Source organism: Saimiri boliviensis, chromosome 15 (assembly GCF_048565385.1).
Source record: "Saimiri boliviensis isolate mSaiBol1 chromosome 15, mSaiBol1.pri, whole genome shotgun sequence".
In the NCBI taxonomy this organism is placed as follows: Eukaryota; Metazoa; Chordata; class Mammalia; order Primates; family Cebidae; genus Saimiri; species Saimiri boliviensis.
The window spans coordinates 11,947,115-11,968,929 of record NC_133463.1 but is presented as its reverse complement, the minus strand read 5'-3'; the positions used below and the strand labels follow the sequence as shown (position 1 = coordinate 11,968,929).

Here is a 21,815-nt window from a genome sequence, read left to right as displayed (position 1 = left end):
AATCCATTCCTTTTATTTCAGTGCATATAATCTTTTGAAAGTATTCTAGAAATAAAGCACATTAATCAGTCCCTTCTCTGGGTACACCAAAACAAAGGAAATGTAAGCAAACATTAGCATGTTTGACACACTTTTAATATAATATCATAGCCCCTTGTGAACAAAACACTGCCTACACTTTGTAGCACAGATGCAAAAGTCATGATCTATACAAATAAAAGGCTTCATTGATCCTAATCATAGGTAGACCCAGAGCACATTCATAAACTCCCCTAACCAGAGATGCAATTTGTAGGAATAGCTAATTCAGATGTTTTGGGAACCAGAGGGTGGACCACATGGTCCCCAAAGCTCTTTGAGAGAGGATAGACCCTTTAGTCCATGAGCCTCTCATGTCCTGCCAGTATCTGCAATTATGAGAGATACTCCTTGTCAAGTAAAAGTAAACTTTGCATGTTGCCCGTTTGCACATTTCCTTTATTTTTTTCCGGGCAAAGAAGCCCTTTCAAGGGCTCACTGAAGCACGATGTATCAAACTTGGTAATATTGACCTTGATAGTTTAAGATTCACAGCAGGAGACAAATGGCATTGGCATGAAGCAATCAGAAACAAGGTGGCTCAATCTGAATAAAACACATCTTTCCAACTGTGCAGTTAAAAGGCATCGCTATACCCCATAACCTCCTGGCCGAAGTTGTGATCCAAAAGAGAGGTTATATGCACATAGTTGATGGAAAAGAATGCCGTTATATGAACTGGAATGCCTTTTTATACATTAAAATGTTTTTGAACTTTGTATCTACCAGTTAACCTATTAGCCTTGATCAGGGAGCTATTAAAACCCAGGTTACAAGTTCAACCTTTATCTGTGCTGTTGACTTTCTCACAGTGAAACCCCATGCTCTGTGACTATAAGCTGCCCTGCTTATCCCAGGGAAGGTCCCCATAGATACAAGCTTTTGGCTGCCAGAACGTTTGGTCATAATTGTGTCGGTGCCTCACCAGAGACTAGAACTGGTCAGGGAAAGCAACTCAAGGATGATAACCAAAGAGAACCGTCCACGTGAGCAGCAACCACAAAAAATGAATTCATTTGTGACAAAACACCATCATAGTCCTTATCTTAGTTAATCTTCACAGTCATGTTTTAGGGAAGCATTTAAGGTCAGTACGGTTCTCTCCTATCTGTCTCCTTAAAACATATCACTGTCATAGATATGTATTGTCTTGCCTGTCTCTTCGTGAGCTGCATCAGGGTACAAATTCCTACTACACGGTCACCGCTGTGGACCAGGTACCTAAGACAGTGCCTGGCCCATAGCAGACACTCAATGAATATTTGTTGATGAAAAATTATCCTCTTTTTACAGAGGTAAAAAATGAGAGGTAAACAAGTTAAAAGTAAGATAACTCATTAGAAACAGTGGCAGCTAGGTGACATGAGCAGGGTCGCCTCTGCAGTAGCACACAACCTCCCTCTCCTTTAGGAAAAGGGGGAAAAAAATCAAATAAAAATGGAGTAAAATTGCTTTTCCAGTCGTTTTTAAATATAAATCCAGATGCATACATGAGGGCCACTAAGACATTTATTCCTGGATCTGCTGGATGTGGCAGCAATTGAAGTCCAGTTCTGGAGAGGAGGCCAGGCCAGGGCACTAAGGGTGGGAAGACGTTCAGGGTCCCCCTTCTCTCTGTTGCTTACCATTCTTCAATATCTGATCTCCCTGGGAGAGGATTACAAAGAAACGCCAAAATTGGTGAAATGGTTTTTAGCCAGTGTGATTGTTAGCCATCACTTTTAAGACTCTTCAGTGATGTTTTGCTCTGAATACACCAAATTCCTCAAGTAATAAGGGGCCCATTCATGGAAGAAGCCACAGTGAAGCAGAGCCCACAGTGTGAAGGAGAATGATGGTCAGGTAATGCCGAAGTCAAGCAGTGTGAGCACTGGTTTTTAAGGCAGTTTTAATCTTCCCCGAAGATGATGGCTCTAGAGGGTGCTATGGCTGTCCATTTGGCAAATATCTAATAAATTGCGTTCCAGGGTTCTTACTTTCCTGGGATAAATTGTTTCATAATGATGAATTACCCTAACTAAACTGGAATTATTCCATTGTAGTGTACTGTAAAGAGAGCTAACCCTACTTGTTGCTATTGTCTTTTGAAAGAAAAGCAAAGATTTCAAATATTAAATACAAAAACAGTTTTGCTTTTGGAAATGCGGGGTTGAAATCAAGTTATTCTGACTTAAAATACTGAGGACAAAAATGCATTTTTATAAAAATGTCCAACCTTTCTTTTGAATCTCATTTTCCTTAGTCTTTAAAAATATAGCAAGTTCTGTGCATATGTATTTTTCCAAATTTTCCCTTTTTTGATATTAATTATTAGTGTTCAGTGCCACTAATTGAAGTCTAATAGCAAAAATCTTAACATAAAGTTTATTTACACGTTTCTAAATAATAAATAGATCACAAGAAGGTCACGTAAAAACCATTTATTTAATGTGTTTGGACAACAAATAATTAAGCTCTGTCTTGGAAATGCATTTAGGAAAATAATAAATAAATTTTGATTATTAAATTTCCCCACACATTTGTTCTGGTGTATAGATTTACATATTAATTGAATCTCTGGCAAAACTATGTAATCAAATTGGGGACTTAAATAATATCAACATTTACATTCTTCTCATAGACTCTTAGAGTGCATTATTCCTAAGAAAAATGAAACCGCTTTGCCTTCCTGCCCTAATTAATCATGCAGGCCTGCATGGACAACCAAAAGCAAGGCTCAGAAGTTTTCTTTAGGTGCTGAGAACGGTGTGTGTTTGATAGTGTGTATAAAAGGGACGGAGAGTAAGCACTTATCACAGCTAAAGCCTGCAGGGTCGCCTCATTGCCCTAGGGAAAGCACTCCTCAGCTCAGGGTGTCAAATGCTGACAGACAGGGGTAAATGGACGGGCTTCAGAGATTCCTCACGTTCTCCTACTCCTGCTGCAACTGGCAGCCTTCCAGGCCTTGCCTGCAAAGACCACAGAAAGCAGCAGCTGGTGAGCCACATTAGCAAATAAGGCCTCGGGGCTACCCATGTTCCAGCGCTCTGTGCACCAACTGCTGTTCACTCGAACAGCTGGATCAGAGCAGAGCCAGCCGAGGCGGTGGTGCAGTTTTATGTGTAAACTGTTTTGATATAGATTGTCTGCTAGAGGCAGAGATAATGATAGCTTTCAAGGCTGGCGTGTTGGACAGGGAAGGATGCAGATATTTGAAGAAGGAATACAGACTCTGGAAGAATTGTGAAGCATGCACAGTTTTAAACACTGAAAGGCAGACCCTCCCTCCGTCATTCTAGTGCCATTCGAGTATACGATTTTAACACCATTTCATCACTGTCATGACTAATGTTATTCCAAGGATTTTTTTTCACTATTCCAGTTACACCAAAATCTTACTCATTTTAAAAAATAATAACCTGAGACGAACAACAGGGTTTGTTTTTTTTTTTTTTTTTCTTTCCCTGTTCAAAGAAAATCCAAGAGGCTGGGAGTGGTGGCTCACGCCTGTAATTCCAACACTTTGGGAGGCCAAGTGGGTGGATCATCTAAGGTCAGGAGTTCAAGATCAGCCTGACCAACATGGTGAAACCCCATCTCTACTAAAAATAAAAAAATTAGCTGGGTGTAATGGCAGGCGCCTGTAATCCCAGCTACTCGGAAAGCTGAGGCAGGAGAATCACTTGAACTCAGTAGGCAGAGGCTGCAGTGAGCCAAGATCGCGCCATTGCACTCAAAGCTTGGGTGACAGAGCAAGACTCCATCTCAAAGAAAAACAAGAAAATATTAAATCCAAGGAAAAATAATAAAGACATATGCTAAAAGATGTAGTGAATATTGTGCCTCATGTTTCCTCCTTGAGCTGTGTCAGCGTGGCACTCTTCAGCTCTAGGTAACGAGGCAAGAGGAGAAAGGAACATGGCCTTAGCATCAAAGCTTGTCATGAGGGACAACACATGATTTCTGCTTTGGCTTCCTAATTGATTTTAATGGAACTTTTGCTTTGCATTAATTGGAAAAATTAAAATCTCCTCTTCATCATTATAATACTCCTTCATTATTTTAGTTGACATTGGTCATCAATAGCAATGCAAATTTTTAGGAAACAGATCTGGCTCCCAAAAAAGTGAAACCGAGGACTCATTTTCAAATGGAGAGAATTTTGCAAATGGTGAGATAAATATTAAGAACCACTCAACACTAAAACGCCAATGACATGCAGGACATTTTGCCAAGAAAATATGAAGTTCATTAGGCTTGAAAATAAACAAAATGAGAAACACACACATGAGAAATTACCTCTGAGACATTTAAGCCCTAAAATTTAGCAAACAAAGTTCCCAAAACATCAAGGATTTATAACAACTATTTCTGTGAAGCCAGCATTGTCAGTCCTAACTGCACCAGGTCTGAACATCTATTCAGTGTAACTCAAGAAATGTACAGAGTTCCTACTATGTGCCAAGATCTGTTCTAGATACTATCGGTATAATGGTGAACAAAATAAATTATCTCCCAGTTTTTTTAAGTTTATAATCTATTAGGGCATACCAGTTGGGATTATGTTTGGCAGCCTATAACAGGAAACTCCAGTGGCAGTGATTCTGCAATGACAGACATTTACCCCTTTCACTCCCACTGTAAGGAGGTTGTCCAGGCTCCAGAGTAATCACACCCTCAGGCTCCTTTCTTGTGCCTTCAGCCTCCTTATGGTGCCATGTCTTGGTCTATGACATTTTTCCTAGCTCTCATCCTCATCTCCACATTTTTGCCAGCAGAAACTAGAAAAAAATACAAAGGAAGGTGAGCCCCTCCCTTTAAGGAGACTTCTTGGAAGCACCACGCAATGCTTCCACGTACATTTCATGATCACAGGGCCATGCATAGCTGCAAAGGAAGCTACAAATGTCCTCCTTGAGCCAGCTAGAGGGGCCCATTCCTCAGCACAAAAGGAAAATGAGTGTCAGAGGGTAGCTTGAGGTTTCTGCCACAAAGAGAAACAGACATTAATCAAATCTTTCATCTTGTGACTAAGAAGTTCCCAGGGAAAAAGAAAAATCATCAGATTGGTTAAAGTCCGTCTAGATTGATTAATTTATTGCTTCAGTTACATGCTGACACAGCAAATACTTTTTGAATACTTAGAATAGCATTTAACTAAAAGATATCTCAAGAGGGATTGAAAAATGCATTAGTCATGAACTAATCAAGGAGATTACTATCTGGAAGGTATATAGACATTAGAGAAGTGCATTTTAAAGTGATGTCTCACAAAAAAAGTATAAACAAAATGCTTTGGGAGTTCAGAATAGGAAGGTTCTTGGGGCTTTGTAGATAAGTTGACTTTTGAACTTGACTTTAAAGTATATTTAGGGTTTGGATATATGAAGATGGTAAAGGCAACATGGAATTGTGGGAAAAGCACAAGTATGTAAAAAGAAAAAAAAGCATATTTCATTTTTATTTCAGTCTTTGTTGATAGAAAGATCTTAGATCATTTAACCTCTCAGTGGGCTTGTGCAAAGCAGCTATTCCTACATAGCTCCCTCAAAGGAAAGTTATAAGGCTCAATAAGTAAAAGTACCAGGCGAACTACAAATCACTGAGCAAAGTATGGGTTTTTTTTTCCCTCTTTTTAAAAACTTTGGACAGCAAATTCTTAGAAAATGGTAATGGAATAATGACAGAGCAGTGTAAACAAAGACACACATGATTAAGGGAGAGAGATTTAGGCAAAAAAAAAAAGAGCAATTAATTGGGTTTGACTGAACAATAGAGTACATGAAGGATGGTTATAGGGTATAAGTTTCATCTGGAAGGTTTCATGTCATGCTGAAAGAGTTTGGATTTAATTTGCAGACAGATGTCATTGGAGAATTTTTGAATCTGTGGCTCATGAAGATTAATTTTGCACCATTCTTTGGGAGAGATGTAAAGAGATTGACTCTAGTTAAGCAGCTATTGCAAGTGAAAAGGTCATGAAGGCCTGGATAGAGGAATGGGTGTGGAAATGGGTGGAAGGGCAGATGGAAATAATTGATATTTTAGAGTAGACCCAATAGAACTCACAAGAGTTCGTTAGAAAAGGAAAGAGTCAAAAATGACTGCAACATGTTGAGTAGCGGTGACAAGGAGGATGAAAGTGTCATCAACAGATATTGGCCAGACAGAAAAAAACATAGCTTTGAGAAAGAAAATTTTGTTCCGATTTCTAGCAAGAATGATGTCCAAGTAGTAATGTCTCTCACACAGTTTCAGAATTAGGCTTGGAATTGGGGTCGCAACTGTACATTTTAGTTTAGAACATTTCCCATTAATAAAACCATGGCAAATTTTATCTGGGTGGAAGAAATATGACTCAGAATAACATGTTAAGGAATCACTTGAGTTGGGATGAAAAAAGAGTTCTACTTAGAAGATTGCAAGACAGTGGAGGAGAGAAGGTGCTATAAACTGAAGATTGCTTCAAGCTTTTGGAACACTTTTAGTTGTAGTCATAAATCTGGAACTCTATACGAAAATTAATTTAGAAACCATCCTCTCTGATATGTTAAAGCCACAAGATTTCTGAAAGAATGAGAAGAAATGAGCTCAAAACAGATATGTTATAGACTGTATGTGTTTCGTAACTTGGGATTTATGTGAGGAAGAAATAAAGGTATCAATTAGCTACATGCTTTTGGAACGATCTTTTAGTTAAAGTATGACTTTGCTAGTAAATGCTTTTCATTTACAAGGCTATGAAACATGTAAGTTGGAACATGCATATCAGTGCTTTATTTGCTGCAAGATTGGGAAAGAAGGCTGCCCCTTGTAAGATAGTGTCCACTTATGGGCATCCGTTACTCTGCCCATAATGGGAGCCGTTTTGCATGCTAAGGATCTAAAAGAATATAGGACTTGAGGACATTTGAGAGTAGGCCTGAAAAGAAATTTAGTATACACTGTCTCTTTGTATTTTCAAAAGTCAGTCCTAATTTTCATAATACGCTCTGTCCTTGGCACAACTTTAAGGATATCTGTGAAAGCTAGTATTATTTCATAAAGAAGATCAGATTATAGATGTGACATGTGCACCTAGGAAGAGGCAACAACCATTTTAGTAAATGTGACTGAAGGCAACATGAATGGGCTAGATAAAAGCATTGTTGATTTGGGTAGACAACGTTTGAAAATGCATTTTTACTTATCTTTAATTAATGGTAACCCTCTTTATGGAATATGTAAAATGTTAAATCAGCTGCTTAATCCAGTGGTAAGTATCAAAGACCGGAATTAGGAGAGAGAGATTTTAACTCCAACTCTTTGGTTTTGGTCAAGTCATTTAACCTCTTTTGGCTTTACTCCTTCATTTATAATTATTTATATACTTATTCCACAAACATTCAACAAGCTTGTACCATCACCCCCTCCCAGTTTTCCTCTTCCATAGACTGACAGTGTCACTAAGAGCCTCTGCAGCTCTTGCATGTACCACTGAATAGTAAAAGCTGCTTTACAAGGGACTTCACAAAAAGGAGAATCCTGAGCTACTTTGGAAGGATTGGAGGAATAGAGTTTGGATGATGGAAAAAATGTTGGTTTGGCCTTAGAAAAGGCAGGTACAAATTATGAGGCCAGCCAGAGATCTAGGACACCTTGAACTGTGCCTGAAGAGTCGACAGTAACCAAAGTTGGAAAAGAGCTAAAGAAGTGAAATTGACTAATATGAGACCTCATGGTGAATGCAGTAAACCTGTTCCAGAGAAGAACACAGAGCATGCATGGGGACTCTGGACAGCTGGACAGCCTCAATTTTAGTCTTAGGTGAATCTAACTAGACTGGTAAAATGACTAGAGAGCAAATGGTAGAAAATGATTTTATTACCATAAAAACAAAAACAAGGCTGTATGACTAGATTACTTAATTTGCCTTCACAATATTTTCATGTCACAGTAACATTTGCAGACTGGTCATTGCTAAACATCTGATATTATCTGGGATTTTCTTTTCTAATGAAACAGAATATGCTAACATTATTATTATTTTTCACTTCCAACATGTAACTTTAACTGTGTATCTTTTTTTCCCAGTTTGTTGTTTTTCTCTCGTTTTGTGTGCCCTCTACCTGCCTGAATTCCCCAACCCCACTCAGGATGAAAAACCTGAGCTGCTCCTATAAGCACCATGAAATATTTCCCATTATTTTAAGTTTGAAAATGCCAGAGAAATGTTAAGTGAAATTCGCCATACTCCTCTTATACAACACATTTGACCTCTAGATACCTTAAGCGCTTCATCCTCCAATGCTTTTAATGCTAATCCTTGCAGAGACAAAATTCATTGCTTGAATTACAAGAGTGAGTCTCATTAAGGCTAAAAACCAGTGACTCAGATAGCATAATGGATTAATATGGTGACCTTGCAATTTTAGAGCTTTACTTTCAAGTCTGACTGTGCAGTCAAGTCATTTCAATAGTCAGTTAATCAGTTGGTTAATACCAGCCAATCAGTGTTTTGAATCTGGTAGTTAGGAGATCATTTTGGTTAGTAATACCCTATAAAGGTTTACACTGAGTATAAGAGTATACTTATTAACTCCTAAAGCCTTCTTAAATGATCAAAATAAAATAAACAGGATTTAACGAATTGCTGTGAATGTTGTAATTACTAATGACTGAATAATTTTGACAGACACTGAGCATCAACATCTTGAAATTTACATTATATATATTATGATCATGATATAAATGCATATATAGATAATATATTTATGTATTTCACTAGTGTAGAAAGACTGTAAATATAATTAATCCCACCTTGAGTAGTGAGGTATTATGCTGTCTGGATTCTCAAATTCTATTCTTTTGGTAGTCTTATGGTATCCGTTAGGGTGATATATAATTTTAGGATTATTTTACCACAGATAAAATAAATGTGTATGTAACTCAGCAGAACATCTGAAAATCAAAAGAATTTTTACTCTTTTGCCAGAAACATATTTGTGAAAATTACTCCTTTTCTGTTTATTTATTTACTGTAGATGCAAGACATACGAAACCCAGAGGGAACTCAGTATAGTTCCCATCCTCAGATGGCAGCCATGAGACCAAGGGCCCAGCCTGCAGACATCAGGCAGCAGCCAGGAATGATGCCACACAGCCAGCTGACTACCATTAACCAGTCACAGCTAAGTGCTCAACTTGGTTTGAATATGGGAGGAAACAATGTTCCCCACAACTCACCATCTCCACCTGGAAGCAAGTCTGCAACTCCTTCACCATCCAGTTCAGTGCATGAGGATGAAGGCGATGATACATCTAAGGTATTAATAAGTTAATTTAGGACCTATGGAAGCATATTCTTAGGCACCTTCTTTAACCTGTGCTGGGTACAAGTTTATATTATCCAAATGAGAAACATTGGTGGGAGACACATGCTTTGTTAATGAAGCATGAGGTTATAAACAAACTGGATTAAACCACCTGCTTGTCCAATTAGACTTTTTAGTCCCTGAGAAATCCTTCAAATATAGATGTGTTAAGCATAAAAGTTGTTTGCTCCCACAAAAGGTCAGGCCTGTATAGTCAATGTACCATTTTAAGAAGGTGGTATCCTGGGATACAATGAAGGTCATGTGTGTGTATGTGTGTGTGTGTGTGTGTGTGTGTGTGTGTGTGTGTGTGTGTGTGTGTTTGAGAGAGAGAGAGAGCAAGAGACTGAGAGAGAGAAAGAAAGAGAGAGAGAGAGGAGAGAGGAGATGAGATGTATGATGATGATGTTAGATGAAACCTTTGTGGTCCCCTGACCCAACCATTTCATGTAGAGGATGAGAAAAGTCAGTGCCAAGGATATTAGACAACCCCTTTCCTGGGTGATTCATTGTGTATCTTTTCTTAACTCCTTGCCAATGTGGTTGTTCTTTGTGTGACTGTCACCAGCAGAGCCATTCTTTTAAGTTAACTGAATAGGAACGTGAGTTTTATTGTCAGCCACCTTGTTTTCTTGTCACCATTGTGAGAATTTTGTTTTTGGAAAATTAAACTATAAACATGCTACAAAAAGCAGCGCTGTGCAATCCTGATAACTTTCTATAACTCCACTAATTTTTTTAAGTCCAGATAAATAGTGATTCATTGATTTATTTAGCCTGATGACAAAGATAAGACTGCTGCATTAATTATATTTTCCTATTTTTTATATTCTTGATGTTCCAGCATTTGGAGCCTTAATCCTGGAAAGACAGCTCCTTTCAGAGCTAGCTAATTTTTAGAGATTGCAAATGACACTCCTGCTAGCCCCTGTTCTATATACAAGCCAACAATTCACAGCTGCACCCCAAACATCTCCTTAAAAACTCTCAGTATTCTCTCTGCCCTACGTTACCCCTGGGCCAAGTGTCAGACAACTAGGAATCACACCTGATAGCCCAGAGCCCAGCAAAGTTCTTCAAACTATCCAGTCCTAGACTTCCTCAGCATGCCTACCTACCTTGCCCATTCCTGCCCACAAAATCCCGAGTAAAGGCTCCACACATGCTCCAGCTTCTCCCTCTTTCTGACTCCGAACAACTTGGGTACTTCCCTTTGTGGCCCTGTGTGCCTCCTCTTTCCAGGGATCTATGAGTGGAAACTTTTAACTCATAACCATCATTTCTATGTCTTCTGTCTTACCATACCTGACTGAAACAAATCCCAAGTACATTTTAGAACAACTACACGACATAACACTGCCCAGGACAATCCCTCCATTCCTCACCGTCTCTCCCTGTTGTCAGCGAGTCAGTCTCTCATGAGTTAGATAAAAAGTCAGGAGGAAACTAATTGATATTCATAAACAATTGACTGGGAGGCTGAAAGCCTTGCCTTTAGTGCACCATTTCCAGGGCAATAATTTTCTTGAGAAAATATAGATTATTCCAGTGGCCCCAGGTACTCATTTGCTGTTAGATTATACCTAACGGCCAATGACTACCTGGACCCAAAGGTGAACACCAATAATTTGTTTGTGGTCAGTGATTTAGATGTTGGTTATGCATGGATAATTCAAGTCAATTTGCTAAATACATATGATATGTACTATATTGTAAGGGGAAAAAAATTAATGTTCTGCTCATAGTAAAGATCAACTTGTGTATCTAAATTGTGTCTTTATCAGTATTCATTCCTGACATTTCAGGAAATTAAATGCAAAATTAGTAGCCTCCTTTGACAGTAAATTGTATACAGGATTATTCCTAATTACAGTAACATTTTTCACAGTGTTCCACTTATATGAGTAGAAGAGTAGGTAGAATTCTGAAATTAATAGAGTTAACATTCATGGGTTCTACCATTTGCTATTAACCTGGTAGGTCCATATTTTATAATTTTGCTGAAGCATGAATTTACATGTTTCTATACTGATACAAAACTTTGCCAGTGGGCATCATATCCAATCACTCAATACCCACATCTCAGAATAATTTATAATTCTTCATTAGTGGACTGTGTAAGCATTGCATAGTAAAGTTCATATTCTATAGTGATAGATTCTTGAATTATTGATGTGTGAAAGTTTAGGGACTGATTTCTAAGACTGCACACAGTAAAATGACTTTTTTGTCTACACAAACATTCCCACAAAGTCATGTTAAGTTTAAGTGCATTTTCCATCTCAAGAGAAGTCACCCTTCATTCCGACTCTATTCACTGTTCTTCACCTTGTCTCCAATTCGAATCCTCCTACTCATTTAAGTGATACTATATTTATTTAAGCTAGAAAAAATCCTCTGATCAAAATGTGAAAGCATTCTTTATTACAGTTAAGAATTAAAATAAAATTTTCCTTAATATGTGAGTAGGATTTATGTGGAATGTTGTAGTGCAACAGCTTCAGTTAAAAGTGAAATGGCATTAAGTCAAAAAGATCTTTTAAATCATTTCTAACAAGTGAACTAACAAAGAATATTCAGTTCCCACACCAGAATAAAAGCAGCTTCTAAAGCTTTTCTCTTAACACTTTGTGCTGTCTTTAAGCAATTACATATTGATTCCAGCTTATCTAATTGAACAATTAAATGAAATAAGTCTGTTTTGACAGAGAGGAACATTGTAAATACATTAGTAAAATAAATTATCACCTTATAAACACTACCCATAATTTTGATTGCTAGGAAACTGTGTTGACAACCTTAAGTCATAAATGAGACACAGTAAAGCATCAAAGAAATAGAAACAGGCAGCTTGTGGTTCTAAGCCTGTAATCCTGTATTTGTAATATAAGAGATACTTTAAGACACTTAAAGTATCTGGCATTACAAGTATATTTTTGGCACAGTTTTCTCTTGAAGAAAATGATGGGTTAAGAATCACATTATATATTTTTCTATCCTTTTACTTTCTGCTTTCTGTTGAAAATATCCTTATGTTTTATCCGACTGTCTCTTATAAATGTCATGTAGTTAAATGAGCTTTTACTTTAAAATGAAACCTTTACTACATTTACATTAATATGAAAGTAGGTTTATTTTTCTAAGTATGTTGATTTCTGTTTATGCCACAAATATTTTGTTTCTTTTTTTCATCTTTGAGATTACTCTTATTTTTCTCATTCCATTATCTCCTATTTTGAGATTAGAGATTTTATATTCTTTCTCTTCTTCCAGTAGCTTTTCCTGGAATACAAATATATAAAAGTCTAAAATTTGCGAACATCTTTACCTTTTTTCTTAGATTACTTTGACTCCATACACCTTCTGTTCAATTTATATTGGGAGCTGTTATTGTGGTTCATTCTAATTATTGTCTAATTGAATTCTGTAACTAAATAAACTTCATGAAACACTATTTTAATTATTTTATGAAGTTATTTTCCTTTGGATTTATTCACATATATATTTCTTTCACCTGACATCTTCTGCATTATGCTTTAAAAATGTTCTTTCATGAGGGTCTTCAGGGAACATGCTTACCTTAAAAAACATGTTTGCTGGGTATAGAATTGCAGATTGACAGTTATTTTCTTTCAGCATTTTGAAGATAGTATATTATTCCACCGAATCCATGTTTACACTATTGCCTTTGAGAATTTATTGCCCAACTGTCTTTCCTTTGAAAGTAACCTGCCTTTACTCTCTGACTGCTTTTGAGATCTCTTGTCTTTGCTGTCCTGCAGCTTCATGGTGATATGTGTGAGTTTCTTTGCAATCATTCTAATTGTAATCATTTCTGCCTCTCAGCATTTTGAGGAAATTTTCATTACTTATTTTTTTCACATACTGCCTCTACTTCATTCTTGCTTCCTTCTCATGCTGTTATTCTGAGATGAATGTTAGACTTTCTTCTCCTACCGTCTATGACTCTTTTTCATATTTTCTACTTCCTTGCCCCTCTGTATTACATTCTGATTAACTTATGTTCCAATTCATAATTCTCCTTTCAGCTATACCTAATCTGAAATGATCTGTTGAAATTTTTATCTCAAATATTTTATATTTATAGTTTTATTTGGTTCCTTTTCAAATCAGTTTGGACTTCTTTTTTTAGTTGCTTGTTCTTTACCCATGTAATGGGTACCCATTTAATCTCTTATTCCTTTAAGCGTGTTAAACATATTTGTTTTATACCCTCTTACAGTAATTTCAATAGATGAAGTATTTTGGAGTCTGAATGTGTTGGCTTTAATAGCTTGCTTCATTTTGCTTTTTGTACTTTTGAAATGATAACTAGTATTTATTAGAACTTTGTAAGAATTATTGTAGAGCTTGTTTAAAAGTCGGTTTCTCTGGCCGGGCGCAGTGGTTCACGCCTATAATGCCAGGACTTTTGGGAGGTCTAGGCAGGCAGATTGCCTGAGCTCAGGAGATTGTGACCAGTCTGGGCAACACGGTGAAACCTCGTCTCTCCTAAATACAAAAAATTAGCCAGTTATGGCGGCATGCACCTGTAGTCCCAGCTACTTGGGAGGCTGAGGCAGGAGAATTACTTGAACCTGGGAGGCAGAGCTTGTAATGAGCCAAGATGGTGCCACCGCATCCAGTCCGAGTGACAGAGCAAGACTCCATCTCAAAAAAAAAAAAAAAAAGTAGATTTCTCCAGGGATGATTTATATTTGTTTTTACCACATATTTTGGACCATTACAATCAAGAACCACACTTAGCCTTTATTTTTCAGACCACCCACATGGTGTATGTTCAGGCTACACATCTTGCAAATGCTGGCTTTTTTTTGTGAATGAGCATGAAATTTTGTTCTACTCTTCATTTGTATCAAGGTTCCAGAGCAGCTATTCTTGCATGTTCTGGGAGGTCACATACAAAGGAATGTTATTTCATCCTTGCACTGACAGTCTAATTCTTTTACATCTTGATTTTAACAGGATCACTCCTATTAAACATTTTGCTTTCGGTAAGGCATGGAGTTTGTCTTCTGTCTATTGCACTCTTTAACTCAAATTCACACCAGGTTCAACAATATCTTCAATATGAAAGCTGCCTTTAATACTCTGCATACTTCTCTGAGTTGACTAGTTTTTGCCTTTAAGTTTGTTACTAATTTGCTAGTTCATTAATGCATGTACTCTCCCATACTAGACAGAAGCCAAAGGTTTTATTCTCAAAGCAAATAGGATGAATCACTAGAACAGCAATTAAATAAGCCTTCGAGTAGGAGTTTTTATTTCCCACTGTTCTGAAGACAAGTGGACTCCTGGAATAAAGCAGAAATGAGAAACAGACAGGTTTCTACAAATATTAAGTGAAATCAAACAGTGTTAGAACCAAATGTCACGTCACTTTATCTAGGTAGCAGTAGGACAGAATACTTAAAACTGGGACTTGGAATTCTGGTATTTTCATCATTGAACTGTACTTACATTGTAACCGTTCACTTTATATAATATGTATGATACTTTTAAAGAATTTATTAGAGCACAGCAATTAAAATAATATATGCCCCTTATTCATTTTTTTAGAAATGTATCCTATTTGTTAAGGTTGAGTCTAATAAACCAATTGAGGAGAAAATGATAAAATTTGGCCAAACAGCCAATTTGGTACCTGCTTCCAAATCATCTTTCCTAAGATTTATTCAAATAATTAATTATCCCAGGATATAGACATCCCCTAGATGACTGAGCATACTTAATTAATTCATGGAATAAAAACAAAATGAAGCTTAGCATAACCGCCTGGCATTTTATTCAGCAGGACCCCACCTCAACAGCTTCCATTCTTTGTAAGGCTGTAGAAGCCTTCATTCCAAGAGTACAAAGTGAATGTATTTCCCTACATCAGCAAATTTAGAAAAGATCAAGTGGATCCCATAAAATTGATACACTTAATGAGTAGGTGTATAAAATAACAACCTGCCTTTTTTCTCACTTTAAAGTGATTTTTCTGGACATTAGCCCAAGCTTCCTGTTTCACATAAGGCCACTGAGTGTCTTGGCTACACTCATTCAAAAATAACACTCAGCTATGTTTGCCAGTATCAGGGATCCTTAAAAATAAAATTGCTTTACAAACTATGACACTGATAGAATGCCCCACATGTGTGAATCATTTCAAAAGTATAGCACTTCATATGCATTTCTCTATAATTGATGTTTTGAGTCATAGAATGTATCATTATTAATGATAATAATAAATTCAATCGCAAAATGAAAGAAGTATTACAGCCTTGCTGATTTCACAGTAACTAGATGACTTACTTTCCATGCTTATTTGAATTTAGTCTCATAAGGGGATTTTAGATGGCATAGTTTAGAAAAAGGAGAATGAATTTAAGTAGCAAAATTTTCACTCACTGAAACATCACAAAAAGTGCTGTTATATGCCTTGTTTCTATGGAGAGGAGTTTATAATATTTACTTTATATGATAAGAGTTATAAGTGGAGTTCTATGTTGTTTGTTCAGCCTATTATGCAGATGGTGCTTGATTAAAATCTATTTTAAACTACAGCGATTACTGCAAGATAGTGTGCATTAAACAGCTCTCCCAGCTCCATTAAAGGCTTTGGGACCGCGGCAGTTTATTTTAAATATGCTTATAGACGTTTCTAACTTCTCCAGGGACATTTCAATATCAGTGATTCTCTTTCCTTGATAGTCTTAACTCCTGTGCTCTGGCTTCTTAAGAAGTGCTATTATCTGAGCAACACGGTTAGCACATACTTTTTTAAAGTAAAGATTATTGTTTTCTTGTGATAAATAAGTTAAATACATCTCTCAATTAACCAATAAGGCATGACAGGAGGTGAATTATCAGAAGCCTTAGGGCACCTGTAGGGATTTGAGAACTAAATCTAGGTCTTACGAGTAAGTTACGTGAAGCACATGTAAAGCTTATGTGTAATATTTATGAATAATATTTATTTAGGTATTTGTGCACTTGTGCATTCATTCATGTTTTAATTGATGGTGAAATTGGTGTGTGGGTAATCAGGGAGACATGTAGGGCCTCAGCTCAACCATGTTTTAGTTGGTATGACTTTCATACAAGTTTTTGTGTGTTTCAGATTTTCTTTGCCTCATAATTCTAAGCCTTTGCCCAGTGCTATAGAATGCCAGAGCAGACATGTATAATGATCCATTGCATGTAAAATACTGTACCGATGCTGTGAAAGACGTGAAGATTAATGGGACCTGCTCCTTACTTTCAATGTGCTTGTTATTGGAAGGAATTCATATTTTTGCATTATATGGTTGCTTTGATATTCTAAAAATTACGATGGAATAAAATTTAACTCCCTAGCCTTAGAACCCTGGTAACTTTACAAATACCATATGTACTCTAGAGCAGTGTCCAGTGCAAAATACTGTGCTGTCTCATCCGGTAACTGCTAGCCAAGTGTGACTACTTCCATTTAAATTTAACAAATTAAAATTAAATTTGGAAATTCAGTTCCTCAGTGGTACTAGCTACATTATAAGTGGGCTATAGCCATATGTGGTTAATGGCTCTTCTTTTGGACAGGGCAAAGAGCTTATCTGTCATTCTAGAAAATTTTATGAGACAGTGCTACTCTAGACTTTAAAAGTAAAATCCTCTCAGAAAGTTAAGATTTAAAATTATATGCTTCCATCCATCTATGCAAGAAGTCAGGATCCAAACAATACCCAAAAATAAGGTCCAGGGACAGATTATAAATCCATTTAGCTAAATTTTCTACCACAGTCATATTTAATCATCATTGTGTTTATTCCAAATAGTATGTGGTCATAAGAGCCAGATATCTTTCAAATTACATCCATTTCTGGCATGAAAATGGATCCAAATTACAGCAGCATTTCTGTCTTCAAGGAGGCTTTGGACACAAGCAGTGATCATGTGTTTTTCACATATGTGACGAAGCTACTTCCAAAAGTAGGCCTTACAAATTCCCAGTTCATTGTAGAGAATCTAAAATGGCAGCGCATTTCTGCATCCTTTCCACACAAGAAAAGCGAAAAGCAAAAAAATGAGATCCCCACAGATCAGGGGGCAATGCCCAGTATTCATAAGACAAACAGCCTTATACCTCATAGGGCACAGGCCAAGTACTTGAGTAAATGAGAGATCAAACCACAGCAAGGAGTCTCGGTTCCATTGCATTGCATCCAAAAGGGCAAAGATATTGTGAATACCTAACAGTCGTATCTTTATACAAGAACATTGAGCAATATAATAAATAGTTCCATCCAGAGTATATTTCGTCTCATAAGAAATAGAGATATTTTATACACAGTTTTCCCCCTTATAGAAATCTTCAGTGGAAGTCAGGGCTTTGTCTTAGATCATAGTTCAGTTCTATGAAGGCAGTTCTATAAATGGTCAGAATATTATGATCCAAGAATCTGGCTTTGGTGATCTAGTTTAGTTATTGAAGGAAAGGCAGTGAATCTTGAGTAATGAATATTTTACATGCATCCTTTAGATTGGTCTTCTCAGATGCCAGTTTTCTTGCATGGCAGAAAATTCAAACCAAGGTTAATAAGAGTATTTAAAGGGAAGGCATAGTATGATGTTGACTGAAAGCAGATCAATATGCTCTTGCTTTTAGGCACAACAAAGACAAAGATGATGTAATCTTATAAGACTGGCTGGTAAGTCTACTTTAATTGGGGCAAAACCATAGCTTTACAGTCTAGTGCCTCTCAGGTACTCAATCAGATATACAATGGAAGCCCCAGAGTTACACTCCATAATGCATAAATAATGTCTCCTGAGCCTTGAAAATGTGGAGGCGGAAGTCATGAAGTACTTGCTTCTATTAAACAAAATGTTGAGCAACACTGCATTCTACCAGCCCTCTAGGAAAGACCAGGAAAATAGGTAAAGCCTCCAGGCAACTAACAAAATGGATCAGCTGTATTAAAGTAGTTAGGCTTTTCTATAGGGTTGCTTTCCATTGCCTCAAAATGATAACTGGTGGTTTTCATATGATTGAGCCTCTCATTGGCAGTAGCAAGTTCTCCTGCTTCTTTAGTACCTCCCTAAAAGTAAGGCCCTATTGTCAAATGCAAGAGGATGACCGTCCTCCTTTCTGTTACATCAGGAAATCACACATCCAGTAGATATAGAGCCTGTACCATACTGTCCAAATACCAACTTAAACAGAAAGTAAGCATGATGATCAGTGGTTCAAACACAATTTTGGACAACAGAGGGGGGAAATTGTCTTAGTCCATTTTGTGCCGCTGTAACAGAATACCTAGGAGTGGGTAATTTATAAAGAACAGAGATATATTTCTTACAGTTCTAGAGGCCCAAGAGGCCCTGGGTGAGAGCCCTCTTGCTGTGCCATTCCATGGTAGAAAGCAGAAGGACAAAGAGCACAGGTACAACAAAGAGAGAGAGAGAAAGTATTGTCTTTGTTCTGTCTTTTTTGTTCCATCCAGGACCTCAGCCTATTGAAGGGTACCTGGCCATATTGAGGGTTTATCTTCCCCACCCAGTCTGCTGACTCACCCCAGTCTCCTCGGGCAACACCCTCACAGACACACCCAGAAGTAATATTTTACCAGTTCTCTGCAATTTCTTAATCCAATCAACTTGACACCTAAAATTAACCATCACAAAAACTATTTAAATAATGTGGGGAAATCTTGTAATGAGAGCATTTAAATTGCATGATAGAAAATTTATCTCTATGATTGACATTTGATTATTTTCCAGAAAGATTGATATAATCTGTAATCATGGAGACTTCAGTGTCAGATCATTAATTTTTTAATTAAAATTTAAAATGAGTCTAGGTAGTATTCCATATGGATACGTATTCATTTATTTCTGTACTTTCTTCCTGATTTCTATCAATCTTTGATGAAATATCAGGATTTCTCTTTTTTTAGCTTTATTGAGGTATAAATGACAAATAAAATTGTATATATTTAAAGTATACAACATGATGTTTTGATATACGTGCACATTATGAAATGATTACCACAATAAGCTAATTAACTTGTCACCTCACCTAGTCACTTTTTTTAAATGAGAATGCTTAAGAGCTATTCTGTTAGCAATTTTCAAGTATACAACACAGTATTAATTACAGTCACTGTGCTGTTTGTTAGATCCCCAGAACTTATTCATCTTATAACTGAAAATCTACAGCCTAGACCACTCTATCTTTAATATTCTTCATTGTGGACCTTGTTGACTCCTTTATTCTCCTTTCAAATAAATATTTTATGATTATGAGGTAAGAATGGCCATGGTTACAAAATATTATCACTTTTCATTATTATTTTTATTGCTACTATAACAGATCTTAAGCAGTGACTACGTATCAGGGACCATGATATGTGCTAATGAGCAAAACCAGGCCCAACCCCTGCCTTCATAGTCCTTATGCTTGGACAGGAGTATATCTAACAACCACATACATTATTGTGTAATTACAAGTTTGATACATGCTATGAATGGAGATACACAGAACTAAATAAGCTTGACTTGAGTTTGAAATACCTTTGAGACTTGCAAATAGAGATGTCAAATAACAGTTGTTTCTGTGTGTGTGAAATTCAAGGGAAACCTGAACTTGACAACCATCCACCCACAAATAGTAATGAAAACCCTGCTTACATGTGAGATTACAAGTACACTCACAAGAGAAGAGAGTTTACTGCAAAACAAATCAGGAATGCTATGAATTAATGGCCAGGTGGAAAAGGATGACCCTAAAAATGATTCTGGAAACATCAGAGCCAGTGAGGTAGGAGTAAAACTCAGAGGGTGATGTTAGGGAACCAGTGGGAGAAAGGGCCCTCACAGTGAGAATCAGGTAAGGGGGAGTCTCAAGCATCCACTGGATTCAGCAGTGTGGACAGTGGAGATCTTATTGAGAGCTAAATGATAGGAAAGCACACTGAAGTAGGTTGCAGAGCCTCCACCAGGCCAGCACAGCCAACCTCTTGGAGAAAAGGAGAAAAATATGGCCATGGGTAGCCTTGGGGCACAGAAAAATTTTGCTTGTTTTGGCTCTTAAAATATCGAAATGCCATTTGGAAGAGAAGAGTTCAGAGGGTGTGACGAGGACAGTCTCCCACCCCTCCGTGTCTGCTTTAATCTGTGCAGAGTAAGACTTGAGCATTAGGGTATTAAAAATTGACCAGGTGACTCTAATGTGCAGCCATGTTTGAGAAGCACCATTCTAGGTCATATATATGCCTCTGTGTTTTAATATAGCATTGTTATGCCAGTTTGTCCAATATCAAGCACCAGATATGCTAGTCCTCTGACAGATTTACCTGGTGACCAGTGACTTCACAAGATCACCTCTCTGATCCATCTCAGGGAAGTTATCATCTAATGCTAATCTACATTAGCTTGTCAACTTGGTTCACAGCATCCTGTCCCCATGGGGTTCTTTGATCTGCTTCAGTAGACAGTTTCAGAGTGATAACCTTTTTAATAGGTTTCTCAATAAAGACAAAGGCAAAGAAATCACTTATCTTTTTCTTATCTCTTTTTGGTGTTTCAGTATATCTTTCATACTGATTATAAGGTATCACATATTAATATTAAAGTACTTTCCATCCACTCCTTCAATGAATTATTTTGAAAGTTTCTATCATGTCATAATTGATATTTGAATAACCTTTTAAAGTTCTACACATATATAAATTTATACCATCTTAGTCATTATAAAATGGCACCATACCTGGTTTTCGCTAGAGGAAACAGAGACTGGGGAAGTTAACTTAAAAAGATAACAGCTAAAAATAGTAAAAAGAGAGCATGAAGTGAGGTCCTCTGAAGTCATATCCACAAATCTCTCTGTACTTCATGCTTCCTCTCCAATAGTGGCAGTTATTTTACAGAAATACCTCATCTAACAATTTATCTAAATGAGATATATATTACATTATATCTGTAGAGAGAAGGCAGCTACAACCACCGCAATAGAAGGTGAGGGTGAAGAAGCTGCCTTGAGACGTTAGTAGACAAGGCATGCGGAAATTGATGCCTTCAGATGCAGACCTATTCTGTATTCATGTCAACTCATATAATTTTAGAGCTGGAAAGAAATCATATCTAAAATGCTTTATTTTTGAGGTGGATGAACTGACATCACATCTAGTTAGTAACGAAAATAATAATCAAATGCAGCCATCTTAAATATGTTCAGTGTGTTTTTTTCCCAGTTGTATCAGAATAACAATTAAAATGATCAGAATATTCATACTTGAGGAACATGGGAGAAAATAGAATCTACTTTTAAATTGAGTAAAAAACTGTTCTAGAAACTCTCTAGAATCTAGTTTCTGGAGGTCCACACTCCATTATGGTAGTCATTAGTCATATGTAGCTATT

At 36.9% G+C, this 21,815-nt stretch overlaps 1 protein-coding gene across 2 annotated transcripts in view; it reads left to right on the top strand.

Moving 5' to 3' along the window:
* The window catches only part of TOX (thymocyte selection associated high mobility group box), a 311,656-nt gene that overhangs the window by 254,100 nt on the left and 35,741 nt on the right, over positions 1–21,815 (top strand). For both annotated transcript variants that reach the window (XM_074386674.1, XM_039464885.2), the window contains one exon: positions 9,081–9,362. In XM_074386674.1, the coding sequence (XP_074242775.1) occupies positions 9,081–9,362 (282 nt within the window). The remainder of the gene's footprint in view (positions 1–9,080; positions 9,363–21,815) is intronic.